At 37.4% G+C, this 19,136-nt stretch overlaps 1 protein-coding gene across 2 annotated transcripts in view; it reads right to left on the bottom strand.

Annotated features, from left to right (window-relative positions):
* The window catches only part of CPQ (carboxypeptidase Q), a 138,389-nt gene that overhangs the window by 24,754 nt on the left and 94,499 nt on the right, over nucleotides 1–19,136 (bottom strand). For both annotated transcript variants that reach the window (XM_026050041.1, XM_026050042.1), the window contains 2 exons: nucleotides 13,171–13,262; nucleotides 2,777–2,978 (listed from right to left, as the gene is read on the bottom strand). In XM_026050041.1, the coding sequence (XP_025905826.1) occupies nucleotides 2,777–2,978; nucleotides 13,171–13,262 (294 nt within the window). The remainder of the gene's footprint in view (nucleotides 1–2,776; nucleotides 2,979–13,170; nucleotides 13,263–19,136) is intronic.

The following is a 19,136-nucleotide window of genomic DNA, read 5'->3' as shown; positions in this document are numbered from 1 at the left end:
AGCAGGAGATACCTGGTCTGCCTCAGGAGCAGCTATGAATGGCTCTGAAAAACACACGTTATTTGGCCTTTTGCAGACCTTTCAGACCAAAAGGAGGAGTGGAATTTTAACAGTAAAAGCCGACCATAAACTCAATATACTGAAGAAGGAAAATTTTAGAGAAATGATGTCAGAAACCATCTTGTTGTTCAAGTAGTACACCATATTTTCTCTGCTGCAGAAGCGAAGCCATCAAGGGTATTTTCAAGAAAATATTTAAATAAAATTGATGATGTGTCAACACTTGGCTGCTTGTTTAAATTGGACAAAATTATAAAAGCTGTTACAGTGTGTTCAATTTGTTCCAATGTTATTATATACCATAAGGACTCACTGGAGCAGTGAGAAAACTGCAGACAAGGCGTGAACATTACAACATGTCTTGAAGTTCTCCCCGGTACACTATGAAATGCAATCTGAATCAGCAGAAGTTCTTTCAGTAGAGTTAATTCTTTCACATCAGTTCCCAACGGGCAAAAAAAGAATCACTGCTCTTTACTCTCTAAGAACACTTTGTTATTTGCTTGACGGGAAGTTAAATGAATCAAAGTTTCAGCAGAAAACTAACAAAAAAACCCAATAAATTAATGTGCCAATTTTTTTAATAGGAAGGTAAAGCCTATTTTATGCTGCCTCTGTTCTGATGCACTTTGTATTTTCTTAAAATCTAAAGTGATCTCACAGTTTATGGTGTTTTTCATAGCTTTTGCTTTCTGAAGACAGTGTAGTCTTATCTGCTGCCGAGCCACATGACAGGAAATCTGAGCAGCATTCCTTCTTTTTCTGCCTTTTTGTTCCTGACTGTAAATGTCAGGGCAGGGCCACGTTGTGCACTTACCTCTCTTCTTCTCCAAAGCAGGGTGGCCTGGTGCAGACCGCACCCTGGGAGCAGATCCCGGCCTGCACCATCACCCCAGCTGTACACTGCCTAGAGAGGGGCTGGCTGCAGTAGAGGGTAAAAGTGCTGGGAGGTGTGAGGACATCTAAAGAGCATGGACAACCATGGGAGGGTGCTCTGATGAGGTTATTTTATACAGGTAGCCCAGCTGACAAATCAACCCTGCTTGGGCAGGGTTGGACTAGATGATCTCKAGAGGTCCCTTCCAACCTCAACCATCCTGTGCCTCTGTGATTCTGTCTGGTTATGCTCCAGATCCACCTCTGGTGATGCAGGGGAATAGCAGAGCTCGGTACTACCTGCCATCACTACCTGCCATCACTATCACCACTTGCATTTTCAGCTGAAAACACATTTGAATATTAAATTATTCTCTCTCCTATCATTTTGTCCCCCAGACTGGAAGCACAATCAAAGTGCCTCATTGCTGCTGCCCGACATGCAAGCACTTCTAACCTTGCAAAGCCTTCAAATGTGTTTTCTAAACACCAGCTCAATGGTAAGTTCTCATAGTCGTCAGGCTACAGCTGCCACAGACACCTCAGCTGGCAGCTCTGGGCTACTCTGCCCTTGCACRGGTGCTTAGAGGTGGTGCAGGATGAGATGCAGCCTTGGTGTCTCTCCAGGGCTTATGGTGTCCTCACGCCAGCACGCAGCTCCAGTGCTCAGGTAGGACGTGCAGCCAGAGCCTTGGGCAACAAGGGCACACTCACATTATGACATTACACTAAATGCCCTGAAGTCCAGCTGGAAAACAGCATGCCACCTGTATGAAGCTCTAGGTTTTTAAAAATACCATTCCTCTATACTTCTTGCCTAATACAGATTTTCTTTTTTTTTCTTTGAAAATTAGATTTTCACACATTTACCAAGGTAGTCAACATCACAGTATCCTTGTACACCACAGGGGAGTGAGAAGTAAAAAGAGCTCTGCACATAAACAAGAATCATGTATTTCATAACTTGTTACACCCTCCACAAGACCAGTTAAGTAAAAAGGCAGTTAATCACAAATTAGGAGATTGGAAGGCTATAGCAGTACTGGTAGAACTAGCATGATACACACAGCAGCCTATTTCAGTCATAAATCACTAGAAAAAGAGAACCTTTAACTTTTAAAACTGATCATAGTTTTAACATATCAACGACATAAATTTATTTTTGTCACGCTGTTATTCAAGTATGGCAACTACAATGGAAATTCACTGAAGCTGCATTCAGGCTAGCTCCTCTTTGGAGATCTTTTACTCTGCAAAACTTTGTGCTGCAGCAGGGTATTGCTCATAGTGGGGTAATGTAGTAGTGGACCTCTCTCATTGATTATAAACCTCTTTTCCAACAACTGATTGGACACTGATACATTATTCCAAACAAACTGGTTTGAAATTGAAAAGAGTATTGCTCCTTTAATATACATGAAAGCACTGTAACCTTTGAAAGGACAAGTCTTCAAATAATCGTTATCTCAGCATATAAAACAGTGAAAAAAACTCTTAGATTTCCAATATGTAATAATAACAACAACAACAATTTGTTCTGCATTGCAGAATTTCTCTCTGCTTTAGTTTACTATTTATACATCACCAATCTGGGATTAATTATTACAAATCCTTAAAGCCGAAAAGAAGATTTGAGGCATGTTATGTATAACCTATACCATTACTAAACTGAAGCTCAAATGCACACGATGCCCTTTTTCTGTAGGTTAACTTTAAATATTTATCTATGGTAAATTTTATTCCTCCAGAGAAAGCATTTCTTATTATTTTTAAAACACTAGACTGATGTAATTCCGTGTGAAAGAAATGCTACTATTTATAAAGTACTGAGCATACTCACCTGGCACCCCGGCCCTCATCCAGTAATCAATATCTGTTCCATCTGCAGGATCATAAATATCCGTAATATTGATAGGCAGCAGGAGAGTCATGATCTCTCTCACAATGTCACGAGCCTCGTCCGTACCAGTGAAAGCCAGTCCCATTGGCTTGAAGGTGCCCTCATCTGACTCCATGACAATATCAAAGTTGGAGATATTTTCCTAAATATGCAAGGAAAGAATACATTCTTTCAGGGTTTTTATTCTTAGTTATCAGGATATACTGGATTTTATTGTAACAGCAGACAATATCAAATTTGCTGAAATGTTCCATGTGATCATATCTAATTCAAGCATGATCTAATCTCTCAGATTAAAACTACTGCAATAATTCAAGCTCAGTTTTGAGGTATTAGTATTTTATTTGACTGTTGCAGTGCTCCCAAAATAACTGTCCCGACGCTTAAAAGGTACCAGGTAGAAACACAAGCCATCACCACCATCACTTGATTTTCTTTGCAGCTCTTGTTTTCTTCTCAAATCTGAAGTTTAGGAAATTCTACTGCAGAGTGGAGAGCGTGCGGTCTGTTCAGCTGTAAAGTTAGACACATTGAAAGGCTGGTCACTGTGAAGGATATCCTCTTTGACAAAACCAGCTGTTGTCYCTTCAAAAGCATATTATTTCCTATGTACTATGTGGTCCACTCAGGCAGAGGACTGAAATTCTGAAGTTGAGTCTGACCTGAAGGAATTAATGCTTATGTGAAAGAAAGCTAGTGTTTTCAAGGTAAATCTTTCAAGGTAAAGCGACATTTTAAGAATATATCTATAAATGGCATAATATCAATTGCTTTCAATGTGCCCTTGGAAAACTATTTTTAGCTAAAAGAATAAAACTTCCAGAGCCATTTAATTGCCTCTTACACACTCAGAGCACACAGTCACAGGGGCCTAATTGAAAAAAAGTACTTATGAACTTTACAGGAAGAAAAGTTTTATTCTTTTCGAAAGCCACTTGACCTGTTTTTGCAAAACAATGCAGTTTATGGCCCAGTCCTGCAGAAAAAGTTATACTTCAAACCAGCTTGAAAATGACTAAGAGAACTTGCTCATACCTGTAAGGGTTGGAAGATTTTACCTGTATGCCCAGATCTGCTTCCAGAATTGTATTAATGTCATATCATTAGAATTATCTGCTGTCAATGAGTAATAGATCCATGATATTAACAGTTTATATGAAGCAGCAATTCAGTAATTCCTTYACATTTTCCTGGATATAAATATGAACTGCAAATAGGAACTACAGGTGACTGTGAACACAATATTGCACAAATATCAAAACCTGACCCCAAATGTTTTCAGAAGTTTATAGAATTTACCAAGAATTCTGACTTATACTATTGCATTTATGTTTATACTTTTCCACAATTTTTCGATTTTGAGTGAAGTAAGTTCCAACATAACAGGCATTCACTTCTAACTTAAAAACATATAAATCAGCTAAAAATATGGTTCAAACCACTTGCAAATGAAGAAGCAACCTTAAAGTTTTAGAATACCTTAAAAAAAATCTTCTTATCCATTCATCAACTGCTGAAAGTCAAGATGAAGTGAATGCCACTGACACTAAATTGGCAATTGCTATTTTTGTATAATAAAAAACCCTTAAGTCTTTAGAAGTCTAAGCATAAAGCATGAGAATACACGTGACAAGGTGTCTAACCCTGTCATCAAAAGCAATATTACAGGTCACAAATCTCAATRTGAGATCATGATATGTTGATCCTCTCTACAAAGTGGAAGAGAAACACAGAAAATACACTATTGAAAAAGGGACTGGTGATGCTCAAAAGATGCAGGTTCAACAGAAAGAATGTCTTAGAATGAAAATCTTCTTTAGATGATAAGCTAAAGAGCTGAGACAGTGTAAGAGTTAGGGAAGATGCTACAAATTTCTGCTGGTACTTGAAAGAGAAGTAAAAGTTTTGCCTTTGAAGGTGCTGCCATTGAAGGGTCAGTATTTGCTGAAGCTAATACATTCATGTTTTGTGAAGAGGTGAAAAACAGAGTGGAGGGATGGTGCCAGGCAATCACACGTGGTAATTAGTAGCAAGAGGGAACTTTATAATATTGCCCACTGCACAATACTGTGATGGAATTGATTCAGAAACTGACCTTTYGGCTGAAGTTTCAGAGCAACACTTCTCATAATTTTTAACTAAGCCGCAATGGGTAGAAGCAATAAAGCCACTGGAGAGAATTACTCAGGGTTGGGGGACGACAGCACTAAGGTAAGGAGAAGAGAAAGTATGGGAACAGTGTGGATGTTCACAAGAAAAACCTCTACCTGCCAGTACACAGAATTCCTAACATACAGAACTGTATAAACTGCTGGGGYATTAGGGCATTTGCCAATTGCTTCCTTTCCACACAAATGTGCACAYGTGCTTTTAATATGAAACTGAGAAAGTGAACCACCCAGAAGGCATCACACTGAATTTCTGCACTTCATTTATACTGTAAAACTGTTGCATTCTTAGAACATGCTGCAGTGAAACGAAAACAGAATGTTTTGGGGAGAGTGAGTAGACTCATTTGGGAACAAAAAGTAACTACCTGAAGTGCCATATGTCCTTGGGAAAGCTTTTTCTCTGCGTGGTTCAGTAGAAGGTATGACTAACATTAAATCTGTTCTTTGTCAGGCTTGCAACTAGGGGATTCCAAATATATTAAAAAAGCAAAAGGAGTCTGGGCCAATTTCATCATTCCCACTTTTGTATATGTATATGTATTTAACACCCCTACTTACACAGAAAAAAAACATGCCTGGAAAATGTGGAATGAAGAAAAAGTATCCTTTTTCCTACATGGTGCAGGAATAATTGGTATTTATCAGAGCAGCCCGAGACTGCACATTGGCCAACAAAGTACACAGCAATGTATGTAACAATAAGATTTTATAAAATACCTGCAGGCTCAGCTGTTTCCTCCATCTCCCCATACTGAATGCATCATTTAAATATGCAAGCTCAGACTAAAATCAATCCACAGTTCTTTTTCAGAGAATAATCCCTTTTGCTGCATCCTGTTACTGTGCCACTTAGCAAATACCAGGAAATTAAATCTTGTTAGTGTAACCTGCTGCCTAATTCTCTGAACATCAAATGAGATGTTTTTTTTTGTTGTTCCTGTGACTGGGTCACAAGAAGTCACTTTGCTTTATCTTATCATGTTTATATCTTATAAGAAGGATTTAAATGAAACATTACAACCAAAATTATAAGGGAAAACTGGCTTTTTACAAGTCGTTATTCTCAATGAATATGCAAATAGGCATGCTCCTTGCTAAAACCTCCTCTATTTTTTAAAATTTCAAATTCGATTTCTTCCATTTGTTTTATTTATAAAATAATCTACTTCTATCTCTGTTAAGTAAACCCAAAATATATTTTAAGTTTTTCTCATCTCAAAGGTACGTACTTGAAAACATAAAATTACAGTCAGATATTTCTAACCAAGAAAACAGAAATCTTATATGTTTGACAAAGAATTACTGGCACTTCTCTCTGTAAACACAAGTCCCATTTAGAGGAGACCCTGGGAAAGTCACCAGTCAGGAGGCAGCTTACTTGCTCAGTCGAAAATCCCCACAACACCAAGGCAAAAGCTGATTCCAGCATCTCATGACTAAGAGACTGAGTCACTGATTGAAATTCCTCCTACCCAGCTAAAGCAGTAAGAAACCCGTAAGGATAAGGGAGGAAAGACGTGTCCTGAAAGACTTCAGAAAKCTACATCTATTTAAAACAGTGCAGCTACTTGTCCAACAGCTCATTTTCCGGTATTCTTTTCAATCCTACTGAGAAATGTCAACATTTTACAGAGAAAATGCTTAAGTTTTTAATGGCAATGCACTGTCCTTGCCTAAGGGCTAATTTGTTTCAGTAAGAAGGGGCATCAGTTATTCGGCAGTGCACTTTTAGCTTTCTGGCATTGATTTACACTTAGCTTCAGGAAACACCACCACTTGTAGCCTTGTCTTGCAGTGCTTGATTCAGAGCTGCTTGGAGCGCAGCRCAGCACGGCAGCACTTATGTTGTGTCATTTCACACACTTATGTATGAAATTATAGTCATCTCGCACTGCTAAAAGTATGTTTAAATCAACTCCCATTTGTTAGTCTAGCATCTAAGAATATGGGAAAGACAAAAGAAAACATCTGAAACACCTAAGTGGATGTGACAGCTGAGAGAAAAAAAAAAGATCAGATAATATCCTTTAAGTATTTAATAATATATAAATATTGCATAGTGTAATTTTGAACTGCTGTTTGGGATCACGATTACTTAATGAAGCAAAAGATCATAAATGGAAACTAGAGAAAACAGTTGTTAGGAAGCAAGAATCTGCTGGTATCAAAGGATAATATGCAGCATCATAGCTCAAACTCTTTTTGAGCTCAAAAAGAGYTCAAACTCTTTTTGAAAGAGGACAGGGAAAATCAGGATCAACATGAGTTAGAAATTTTCCTAAGTTACTGTGTTGGTAAACAGGAGAAAATCGCAGTAAAGCTACAGATGGTTTTCAGTAAATGATAAGGTATGAAYAAGACTCGTGATTTTGTTAATAGTAAGAAGAAATATTCTTCTGCCACACTTTGTGGGAAAGCTGTCACTAAAGAGGTCCCAAAATTTTATGACTTGTTTTCTTTTAAAGTCATGGTGTAGAGTTCTGAGCTCAGAGAAGTTAGTGACAAAAGTCCCAGTAACTTCAACAGGCTTGGAACCAGATTCAGTCAGATTCAGAATCCCATTCGGTATTATAAGGCAGGTATATGCCCAAATTTTCAAWTTAAAAATTCTGTTTTTCTTTTTTCAACCATATCCTATTTTTATTGATGTGTGCATTTCCAGGAAGTAAATTAGCACTTTTGCAGCTCTCAATAATAGATTGAAAAGCTGAAAACAAATGATTGCATCACATCACGCACCTTTAATATTGCATGCTTTTATGGAGAACATTTTTAGTCTCTCATCTGGGCAAAGGGTGTGGTGTTTAAGAGACAGGGAGTGAGTGAGGAGAACCCTCATCCTGGTGAGGCAATAGGAGGGGACAATTTTCTGTGTCCTGCACCACTGCAGGGAATTTGGATACAAGCAGYGCATCCTCCTTACAGCAGAACATCCCGAAGTACCTAGGAGCTGGGGGTCAGGTCCACACCTACACAGGGTGCTCAGGCCTCCTTCTTCTGCTTACAGAAACAGGCAGAACATAAATTCCTTTTCAGCTGTGCAATCTCGTATTCTTTCATGTGTGGAATGTCTCTCTCTTTGCCACTTGGAATAGTAGCAAACTGTTCAGATTTAGTTCTTTCCATTAATTCCACAAGCTGCCTAATGTGCACTTGTCTTTGCAGAGAAGGTGGAGGTCTATGTAAAGATGGATGGAACYGTGAAAAATTAGTAGCAGAATTTATCTTTCAAGCATTGATGGTGCTTCTTCTCTATCCTTCCTAGCATACATTACTAGAGGACTAGATAAGAGGACATTCCCATGCATATTTCAGCATTTTTTGAAGCTGAAGCTTATAGAAAATAAAGATACTTAGTATGCTAGCTTGCATGTGGCTGTATGTGTATATATGTATACATAAAAAACCAATCTGTGTGTGTATATGTATAGACACACTATTTACTGTACACTGGATATATCCTATGCATATACACTACACTATACTATTAAMATTTCTAAACTGCTATTCTACTAAAATACATACTATATACATTTTTAAAGTACTATATAAATATATTTTCATTAAAAATGCTATATACATTTAGTTACTGAAGCTTGCTCTCATGGGGTCTAAACTATCCTATGATGAATAATTTCCATATTAAAGGTAAAACAAGTAACCTTTATAGTGAAGGCAAATACTAAAAGAGTTTCAGGACTTCATCTGATGTTCACTGTTTGTTACTTGTGCCCAAAATCATACAAAGCGCCTAATGTTTCCCTCTGGATAGGATAGCACAGACTTCCAACAATTCAGAAGTTTCAGATGGCAGGTCCGTTCAAGAGAGAAAGGGAGGAAAGATACAMACATCCTCCTAACACCAGACCTGTATGAAATTTGCCCAAGCATAACTTCAATTTAATACTGAAACTATGTAGCCTTGACATCCAAAGGTACAACTGATTCTAGGTCTTTCCTGTTTCAGTCAGAGTGGGGAATCGATCTTTTTGTGTGTTTTAACAAAAGCAGATTTTTCTGCACTTTTCACTAGGAATATGATGCTTCAGTGTTAAAAAATACACATTTTTACAGACCCTAAAGTGGTGTAAAATATATAATTATATTGACTTTTGTGTGGTTAACACAATAACGGGTGCTACTAGATGTTACCTATGACTCTGGCAAACACAATGCAACAGCTTTTCTTCAGTTTTGTAACTGTAGATTTTTTTTCTTATTAATATCTTCTGTATCTAAACCTAAAGACCCATAGAAGAATATTAAAATAGTGCCATCAACCTGGTCTCCTGAACAGGGACCTCCACACCAGGTTACTTACCTAAAACAAAATGTAGGACAACAAAATGACAYGGAGGTCACAGGATTGCCAATGCAAACACGTTAGAGGCAAGGAGGTACTATGACTAAAGACCTGAGGCTTTCAGTTACTATTTATTCACTGTTAGCTCTCTTGTTTTGCAGTTTTATTTTCTCCTTTGCTGAAATAACCCTGGGTAAACAGCAGGAGCTTGGCAAGGAGAYTGATCAATTACTCCAGCTGCCAAAACACTTTGTGTGCAGCACCCGTAAGGGATGGTTAAACTTGTGCCACTTAGGCACCAACCTGAGCTGGTGGTCTCCTAAAAAAATATTGCTTCCCTTGTTAGCTGCAGTATATAAATTATAAAATTTAAATATAGCATATAAATAAAAAGCTGTTAGCCTATAAATTCCCCCTCAGACCCAGGCCTTGTGAACCTCGCCATGGTCGAGGCTCTGCAGTGCCTGGCACAGCCCAGCTGCCTCCCCACAAGGTTCCTGGGGCTCCCCTTGCTGCTCAGGGATTTCAAGGGAATAAATACCTAACCATCTTACTTCAGGGTGGTTTCTTCTACCTCTGCATGTTCCAAGTACCATTTACCACTGTTAACACCCTGCAAAAGGAGAACAAATCCTTATTGCTCAGTTGCTTTTCTCTCTTCTTCAACCTCTGATTTTAAGTATCATATTGCACAAATCTAAAATGCTGAAACAGGGAAAAGATGACATATGTCTTAATTCACCAAACACACCCCAAGTCATAACGAAAGAAAGGATCTAGAGAGAAGTTCAGCAGTAAAAATTGGACAGGAGATAGTTTTCAAAACTTGCAAATCTTCAATAATTTTGCATCCCATTTCAACTCAATTAAAAAAAAGAACCACTATACTTCTCTGCAACAACCAGACAGATGGTATTAAGGAAGATTATTATGCACTGTAGTCATCCACAGGAGGTTTTATTATATCCAAGAGTCCCCTGTGCAAGGTATAAATACAAAATAAAAAGATGGTCTCTGTTCCAACAGCCTTGCATGCTTTCTGAAGGGAAGAAAAGAGGGAAACAGAGCACAAGGGAACCAAAGGATAACGGTGGCCAAAACAAGCAATTGTTTTATGGAATTTTTGATTTGAAAGAAATTTTCCTGAGAAGAGCTAATAGCCAAGTGGTCAACTTATTTTGTACTTCCGCAACTGTAGAACTGCCTATCATTTGCCTGTCATATGGGAAAAAATGCAAAGGAAACAATGGATTAGGATACACGAGGACTGTGAGATTCTTTCCAGAAAAATACATCATCAAAAGAAAGGAGGTTTGTATTAGTATTTACTGGACATTACCAAAACTCGAGACTATCTTAGACTGAACTTTAGTCAATTCAGTATGACAGCCCTCACTTTCTCATAAAGCTCTAAACAGCCAATGTTCTCAATCACTATTTTTTAATGATCAAACACAGCAACACCTGGTTCTGCAGAGTTACTTGAGAGCATTACAAATAATGCTATTATGTAGAGATATGAGTTAATTATCTGCACAACAGTAAATTCACTATGTTGCTATCTCACTAATTTCTGCAGTAAATTATTGCCTTTATACCACTGGCAACCTACAATGACAAATGAGAAAGAAATATATTTTCAAGACCTGAAAATTAAATTGAAGGAAAAATAAATAAGCTACTAAAGTAGCAATACTGGTACTTGCCCACTGCTATAACATCTTCATTTCTTCTCCCTTGCCACACTTCTACTGACACAAGGAAGTAATTGGCCATGTCAAGGAAATCCATGTCTGTCTGTGCTGAATTACAATATTCATATTTCTACTTGTCTGTAGTGAACTAAAGTGATAATAAGCCCAGCTATGTGGATGAGTCATACAAGYCATTTTTCATTTAATAAGGCATCTTCAAATATCACTCTTACTTCACTTGTAATAATTACCATCAACAAGCAATGTTTGTGCCATCATATCCTAACAGCAAGAAATTTGCACAAATAAATCACGGAAAGGTTAAGATATTTTTCRTGCTAAATATAATGTACAGGATTAATCTGCTTTATTTTGTTATTGTGACTAATGAGATGTCCTGTTGTCGTATCAATTTATGCCAGATCACATGGTGGGGAGAAACAAGAACAGCAAACAACAGATGGATGTCATTTTTGTTAAAATTTTCAGGGTAAGTTACGCATTTATGKTAAGCTCATGAAGCACAACATCCAGATGGAAGTGCACTGATAAAACAAAAACTGAGACACATCATTGTCAGTTCAATAGCAAACTAACCAAGTATTTTTCAAATTACACCCAGCTCTGTTTTATATTTCCCTATTTGATCCCTTAGTCTACTTTTTGGTATTGATTTGGAATAAAAAATCCTAGAGATAACAGTAAAATACAGACTTTATTGTCTGGACTGGACTTTGTTGCTGATACTCTGGTGTTCATGAAGCATCATGTTGTACATGRTGCAGCAATGATGTGCCCGTCATCYTCAGAAGTGCATCCTGTTTATGAGGGAAGTATCACCTGCACAGATGTTGAAAACAACACCCATTCCCATGCTGGAAAACAATCTCCACCCAGAAYTGTCAGCATCACGTGCAGTATTCTAATACAGTTCTCATCTTTTGCCAAAACAAAGTCCAGTCTAAATACGCAGGGTGCTCCATCTGCCCTCTCCCTGTGCCTGAGAGCAAGCTCTTTTGCCTCTACCAAATGAGAAAACTGAGCTGTCTCAGTATGTGGGATGGCAGGGGCTTCTATATTATATATGAGTATTTAAATACTTCTCTTAGTTAAAATAAAGTTAGTGGGAAATAACTGAGTGTTCCCAGTTAGCTTGCAAAACAGAACCAACAAGATGCCAAGTCAGACCACTCTCGCAGATGTAAATTGACTTAATTTTGCTCATTGCAAATAGATTTGTATCTGCTTAAAATGAAATTTCCATTTACTTGTTAAGTTGCTTAGCACTAAAAATTCCTAGGAATGTCTTACTTTCTTTTAAGTCTGCTTTCTTTTAAGTCTGCTTTCATATAGCCGCTGATTCCTTAAACACGTGAACATTCATCAAATCCTTGTCTTTGCCTTGCATATATTAACCTTTGCTGAGATTAACTACTACTGAAGTAGGGAAAAGAATAAAAAGGTTGAGGTTAGTTATTCAGCTATACCACCATTTTTCTGGGGGACAAAAATCCACATTTCTATTTTGAAGACTTATCTCCTAAATAGCTTYAAGCAATTGATGTTTGTGTCATGATGTACTTTGGAGAGGCAGTTGTTGGCAGATGAGATTGATGACTGCATCAGCAGAAACCAGCCATTTAGGATGTTCCAGAAGACCACAGAATTAATAATCTGCAGAAAGCATTTTAGGTTATACACCACTGAAATTAGTTAGGATACTGAAGATTTTTCATTGTATTGCTTTTTTTTTCACAATGTCACATATTATGAGAAAAAGCAATGAAGCAGAAATACATAAGGCAAACAAAATTTATTCATRATACTGATATATGTGGATCATTTATTGCTCATTCTCAGAAAGTCAGCTATATTTGAAAGCCACAACAGGTACCATTAGGAAATATTTGTTTCAGAGATATTTGTGATGGAGCGTGGCAGGTCAAATAAAACATGCTTACGCATCATCATATCACTTAGGTTAAATACAAAGTGAAGTAAACCATTAATGATAAAAAACAGGAAACATGTTGGGCAAAAGCGGAATCATTATTTACAGTGAAATATCAAAGTGAACGTTCTGATACCAAATACTTGCTCGAAACCAAAGTCTAAAAGCCAGGGAGATAACTATACCGAAGCAGATMATTTGAACCCATTATTTACCTTATGTAACTGATAGTATTGCTCAGCACCTACGCCTCCTTGCTCTTCTCCTGTCCACAGCACCAGGCGCAGAGTCCTCTTTGGGCGAAGCCCTAAAACGTAATTTAAAACACTGACTTTAGTACTAAATATTCATTTATTTCAGCATGTTTGCATGGGTCTCTGTCTTCCAAGAGCAAGAAAATCTGGGTTTCCATTCAACCATCTCTCACCTAAATAAAAAATGAACTATTCCGAGTGTGGGGTTTATTGCTGGGAGCATTTTTCTTTGCAGAGAGGGGCTGGGATGTGGRGCAAGAGGGCATGCAAGGAAGGGACACAAGTTTTTGAGGCACCTCCTCTCACATTGCCTCTGCTGCGGTAACACAGAAGAAACGATGAGGGGATTACAAATCTAAAAAGTGCAAAATGCCACATTATTATCTTGATTGATTTCTGATACATACGTTATGATCATGGCTATGGTCTGCAGTAAATAATGTGTGTATGCTTTCTAAAGATCCAGATCAAATTTTCATAAGGATTATCATTGTTTTGTCATGGTTAATTTATTACAATTAATTGAAAATGAGCTTGGATTTTTTATGAGAGATGGAAATTGATTTCAAGAACTGAGAAGCACTGCAATATTATTTCTTCTTTTAATCAGACAAATGAAAGAACAACAATCTGTCCTTCAGAATCTGGAATAAAATCAGCTGTTGAATGTATACAAATATCTTAAAACAAGGCAAATGAAAGGCCATCTGAACTTTGCTATGATAACTGAGTAAGATAACTTATCAGATATATTTTGAAACAGTTTATTGCCATGGAAGAGATGAATACCCTTTATTTATTTGATTGATTCTGTTCATAAATGAATATGTTTGAGATACCAAAAATGAGAGTGGAAATAGACAAAGAATAAATAGCATTTTATGTACAGTGCAATGTTAGTTATGTTTAAGCAAAGATAAAACCCTACAAAAATATATATATTAAAAAAAATAGTTAGCAGAATATTATGAACTGTAAAGCATAAATTACCATACACATTTCTGTGCTTAAACGAAATAATATGAGTATTCCTTTCCACTCTTATTTCCTTTCCTAGTTGAAAGGAATGGATTTTAGCAGTAGACCTGACCAGATGTCACATTACAATAAGAACACAGCAATCATTTGCAAGAGAGGACTTTACACACAAGGTAACCAAAATGTGCTGGTGGCTTCATTACACAAGCCTGCTCTGAGACAAAAAAAAGTGCTACAGGGCTAGACTCTGCACCATGCTCTGAATAGTACCCAAATTCAAGGAAAAATTAAGGAACAGGCCATGTTTGTGTGTCCCATCCCAAGCTGCTGAGCACTGAGGACCAGGCTGCAGCCCCCACGCCAAGGCTCTGAGYGCAGCTCTGGTGAAAGGGCCTTGCAGGAGGACAGCAAAGTCTGCAGCAGCTCTTACACTGTATGGAAGTAGAGTTTTTTAATACAAAAGAAAGCATACAGAAGGAAATTTAATTTCCTCATTATCTTAATCTGAAGGTGATAAGCATTTATCTACCTTTTATTAAAAGCACATCTATTCTGACCACACTACATCAAAGAAAGCTAATATTCATAAGTAAAACTGCAATGAATAATACCAATGCAAGCTTTTATTAAAAAATATCAAATAAAGCATTTAAGCTATAATCTTTTTTTTAAGTGAAGTTTATCAATTTTACAAACTTTTAAAAAACTACTAGTTCCTAAGAAAGGTATAATCACCAGAAAATCAGAAGTCTTTCAGACCACAGCCCCAATATGTATTGAAAAGACATGATAAAACAGCACTTGCACAAAAAAAAAGCTACGTTCTGCGATAAGAATATAATGCTTCTTATATATTCCCAGGGATACATGGAAAAAATTAAATCAAAGGAAAACAGTAACACAAATAAAATAGTGTCTTTTTTTTTTTTTTTACAATCTTCCTTTTTATCTATATAAATAACTTATTACAGTCTTAAAAAGGACATCAGACAAAAAGTTATTTTTTAAAAAAAAGTTACCCAGAATGTCTGAATAGATCATTTTGGCAAAGCGAAGCAGGTCGTATTCATATTTATTGATGTGCCAGTGYAGGGATACTTGTGTGTCTTCAGTGGGTCCCTCACATCTGAAACTCTGTAATTCAGAYGAAAGACGGCGAGCATTTTCTCTGCTCAAAGCCACAGAAATCCCACTTTCCATCCTAAAGAGAACACCAGGGGGTTCAGAGGAGCGTAACCGCTTGACTTCAACAGAGCTGCTCTTACTCAGGTGTGCGAGAAAGCACTCAAAAGGTTTCCACGTGCACACAGTTCAGCCCTAATGTTCATTTTACTGATCAGCCTCTGCAGCCTTACAATCTATTTCAAGCACAACAAATACTATAGGCTCCAAATTAAAGGAAAGAATAGCTGGGCTCCTAAATAAAGTGAAAAAATCATATCCCCAGTCCAGGCAGGGCCTGGGGAAAGGTGTATGTGTGTGTGTGTGTGTGTGTGTGTGTGTGCTGTGTATACCAAGGCACTCCCTCTGTGCTGGGGCAGCTAGTGGCCACCTCATCGTCTCTGTGTGCCGTATTTTTGGATTACTCTGAACACTTCAGCCATAGTAAGATGCAGTCCTTATCAGTACCATGTTCTGCTTCTTTTAAATTACCATAAAAGACTCATATTTGCAGATGTCATCAGAAAGCCTAGATTCAACCGATGAAAAAATGCTTGAGGGGAGAAAAAAACCATTTGTAACTGCACTAGAAAAGTGGCATTCATTAATCAGCCTCACTTTGAGCCCAACTGCAATGAAGTATTTTGCCAAACCCCTTCCTTCACAATCTATGTAAAAGGCATTTACCAGTATATAAAAATGGAAGCCCATACAAATCAATCAATTAATCAAAACGCCCGTGCACTCTACATTAAGTGTAAAATGGGTATTTTTTTAGACATGAAACAATTTATTAAATCCATGTATGCTTTTACAACAGTGAATGATCTCCCAGTAATAAGACAGCTCCTCGGGACACTACATAAGACTTGACTCTTATGTCTTACATATCTTGCTAGGTTGTTATATTCCTGTAGAATAGAACAGAAATTAATAGTTTAGTATCAACAAATATATGCTAATCTGTCATATGAAATGTGAAGAAATAAGTACATTCCACTGCTGAGATAGCATTTAAACAAGGAACAGAACCAAGGTAATGTTGTGAACAGAAAAGCTAAATATTATCATGATACTGTAAAGGATTAATGTATTTGCAAGTACATTCATTAAACAATGCTATCTAGTTCAAAGGACACTACGGCAGTGCAATTCGTTTTATTACGTTCACTAAAATTAACAGATATTTCATTTGTTAATTATTTCCATTAGACACATACASCTTCTGCATATTACTAAAGCATGTGTTTTGTTCACCTTTTCACAAAGCTGAACCTTTGGTTTTATGATCATCACAAAACTACCAAAAAGAACCTATGCAAAAAAAACCYCAGCAGAGCTGAAGAAATATAATTGTTTGATATATATGGCATCTTTTTAAAAATCAATATAAAGATGAGAAATGTAAATGCTAAATTTATTTTTGCAGATGTAAGTGCTTACTGATGAGGGGTACTAAGAGATAAAATATTTTCAAATAAGACACTGTTGCCTAATCAGAGTTTTTCCAGAGGAGGCATCGCGTTGTTCTTCGGCTGTGCATCTCTTTAAAACATAAACWGCATCCCACCTTTGTGAAGAAAGGGTTTATCTTGCAAACCAAGGCACTGGACATGATCCACAAGCAAATCAAACAGCTGTTCATACTGCAAGTGCCATACAAATGAGTTGTCAATGGATTAGATTAATCCATTAGATTAACTGATAAAATATTTGTAAAAGCCCTTAGACAGCATTCACTGGTAAAATGCACCCTATGTTCTAAACGAAYGCTGTGTCTGACTCTCTTTTGTCTTCTTGTCTTTATTTTCACACCCTATTTCTACCTCTTCATTTTGAAAGCTGCATTTGTTTTCTATCCCTTCTGATTGTTAAGAATATTTATAGGAAGCTGCATTAGCTACAGAGAGAAGATCTTCAGCACATAAAGAGGACAGAGACAGAAGCTCGACAATCGCYTGCATCCCAACACCAGCAGAAGGGCTGTAGTCCCATCACTGGCTCTGGAGTGAGCCCCTCATCAGGGTACTCAGAGCTTGGACCASATTCACATTCCCAGGGCTCTGCGCGAAGCCTTCAACTGAACAGCAAATTAATCCAAATTACCCTATCTTGTCCCTTCCTCGGGTACACTCCTTAAGCCGCTGATGTATTTGTTTCAGGAGTCTCTGTGGAAGGGTAAACATAAATACATCATTCCTGTGTCTGACCCACTGTCAAATGTAGCATCATGAGCTGCTCATTTTTCTACATTATTACCCTGCTGCCTGAAATGGCTTGAAAAGGATATTAATACAAAAAGCAGTATGATGCATGATGACCCCGCACAGCATATTTTACTGCTGTTATTCATTAAATTCTTAATGCATTGTCTACCTTTCTTAGATTTGCAGCTGATTAGACACAGGAGATTTACGGGATGGCATCAGCTGGGGTTTTCCTATCAAGCTCGCACTTCTCATAAAATGCCTTGGAGTAAAAGCTCCACCATGGAATAAAAAATAAGCAAAACTAATAGCCGTGCTTTGCTAAGGGAGACATTAGAATTCATCATCAAACACAGCGGTCAATTCAATTCCAAGTWTCAGCATAATTTTCTATAAACAAAAATGAAACAGAGCATTTAGTATGATCTCTGCTAACCTGCCTGAAGTAATATTAATAACGTGGGATTTCCATGGAAAACTTCCCCTGCTTCGGCTGCATCACAACAGTGAAATTCCACTTGTGTAATGTGCTTCATACCAGGTTAAATTAGTTAAACAAGGTCATAATCTYGCAAAGCTCAGAGCTGCTGCGCTTAACAACAGTGTATTACTACCCGTGTCCTGCCCATTATTTTTTGGAGATGACATCTATGAGCCTAATTATTTAGCTGAGGATTACTTCTTTTCTCCTAGGGATATCGCAACCAAGTTTTGATACTCTCACTTGATATTCTGTGCCACGCATTTGCATTTGAAGCTGCAGTGCCCACCTCTCTCTCCCCCTAGCAAAGATACTGAATCCCTGGCATTGTAGATGCTGGAAAAATCTTGCTGTTCCGTGTTTCCTCTCTGTGTTTCCTCTCTAGGCAGCCCTACATAGGATAGTGCTGCTCTTCCCTCAGCCGCCTTYCCTTTCGGACTCGGGAACTCCTCCCTTCACAGCTTAAGAGGTTCAGCTCACACCGTCAACACCTCCGATATAAAAACATTTAAGGAAGAAAGGATTTTCCACAGGTATTTTTAGATACACTGGGCTTTTCTGCAGCTTTGCTCTTTTAATTAATAAGATCTATAAAAACCGAGAAACAGAAAAAAACTGTCCAGCTCTTTAAYAGATTTTATTTCCTTTCTTTAAAGGAATTTACAAATAGTGTCCATTGCCTTCTAAATTGTCCCKTATTTTTTTTGTGGAGAAACCACAATATTGGCCTTGGACTTCATGACATTAACAAAATTAAACATATAACTATTGTTCTTTTTAATATGGCACTTGTGCTATTCCTCCTTACTAAAATCTACTCTTTTTTTTTTCTGTAAATGTCTCAGTATATTCCAATATCAGCTAGGCTGATCCTAGAACTAGTATCTAAGAAAACTATATCAAACCAATCTGGGAGTTTCCTCATAGTATGTTTTCTGCTTTACCTCCTATCCTGTCTTTGTTGCAGTTTTCACAGAAATGTTGCAAGTCTCTTGTGACTTTCCTATCAGCTTTCTGAAAAAAAAAAAAGTGATTTGCGGTGCATATTTTATGGTCAAATTATCTGTATCAATACTCATTCTTAATTGCTTTCCCTACAA

This window comes from Nothoprocta perdicaria, unplaced genomic scaffold (genome assembly GCF_003342845.1).
Source record: "Nothoprocta perdicaria isolate Ctin4 unplaced genomic scaffold, notPer1 scaffold_64, whole genome shotgun sequence".
NCBI lineage: Eukaryota > Metazoa > Chordata > Aves > Tinamiformes > Tinamidae > Nothoprocta > Nothoprocta perdicaria.
Note: the sequence above shows the minus strand (reverse complement) of the source record. Positions and strands in the feature narration are given on the sequence as shown.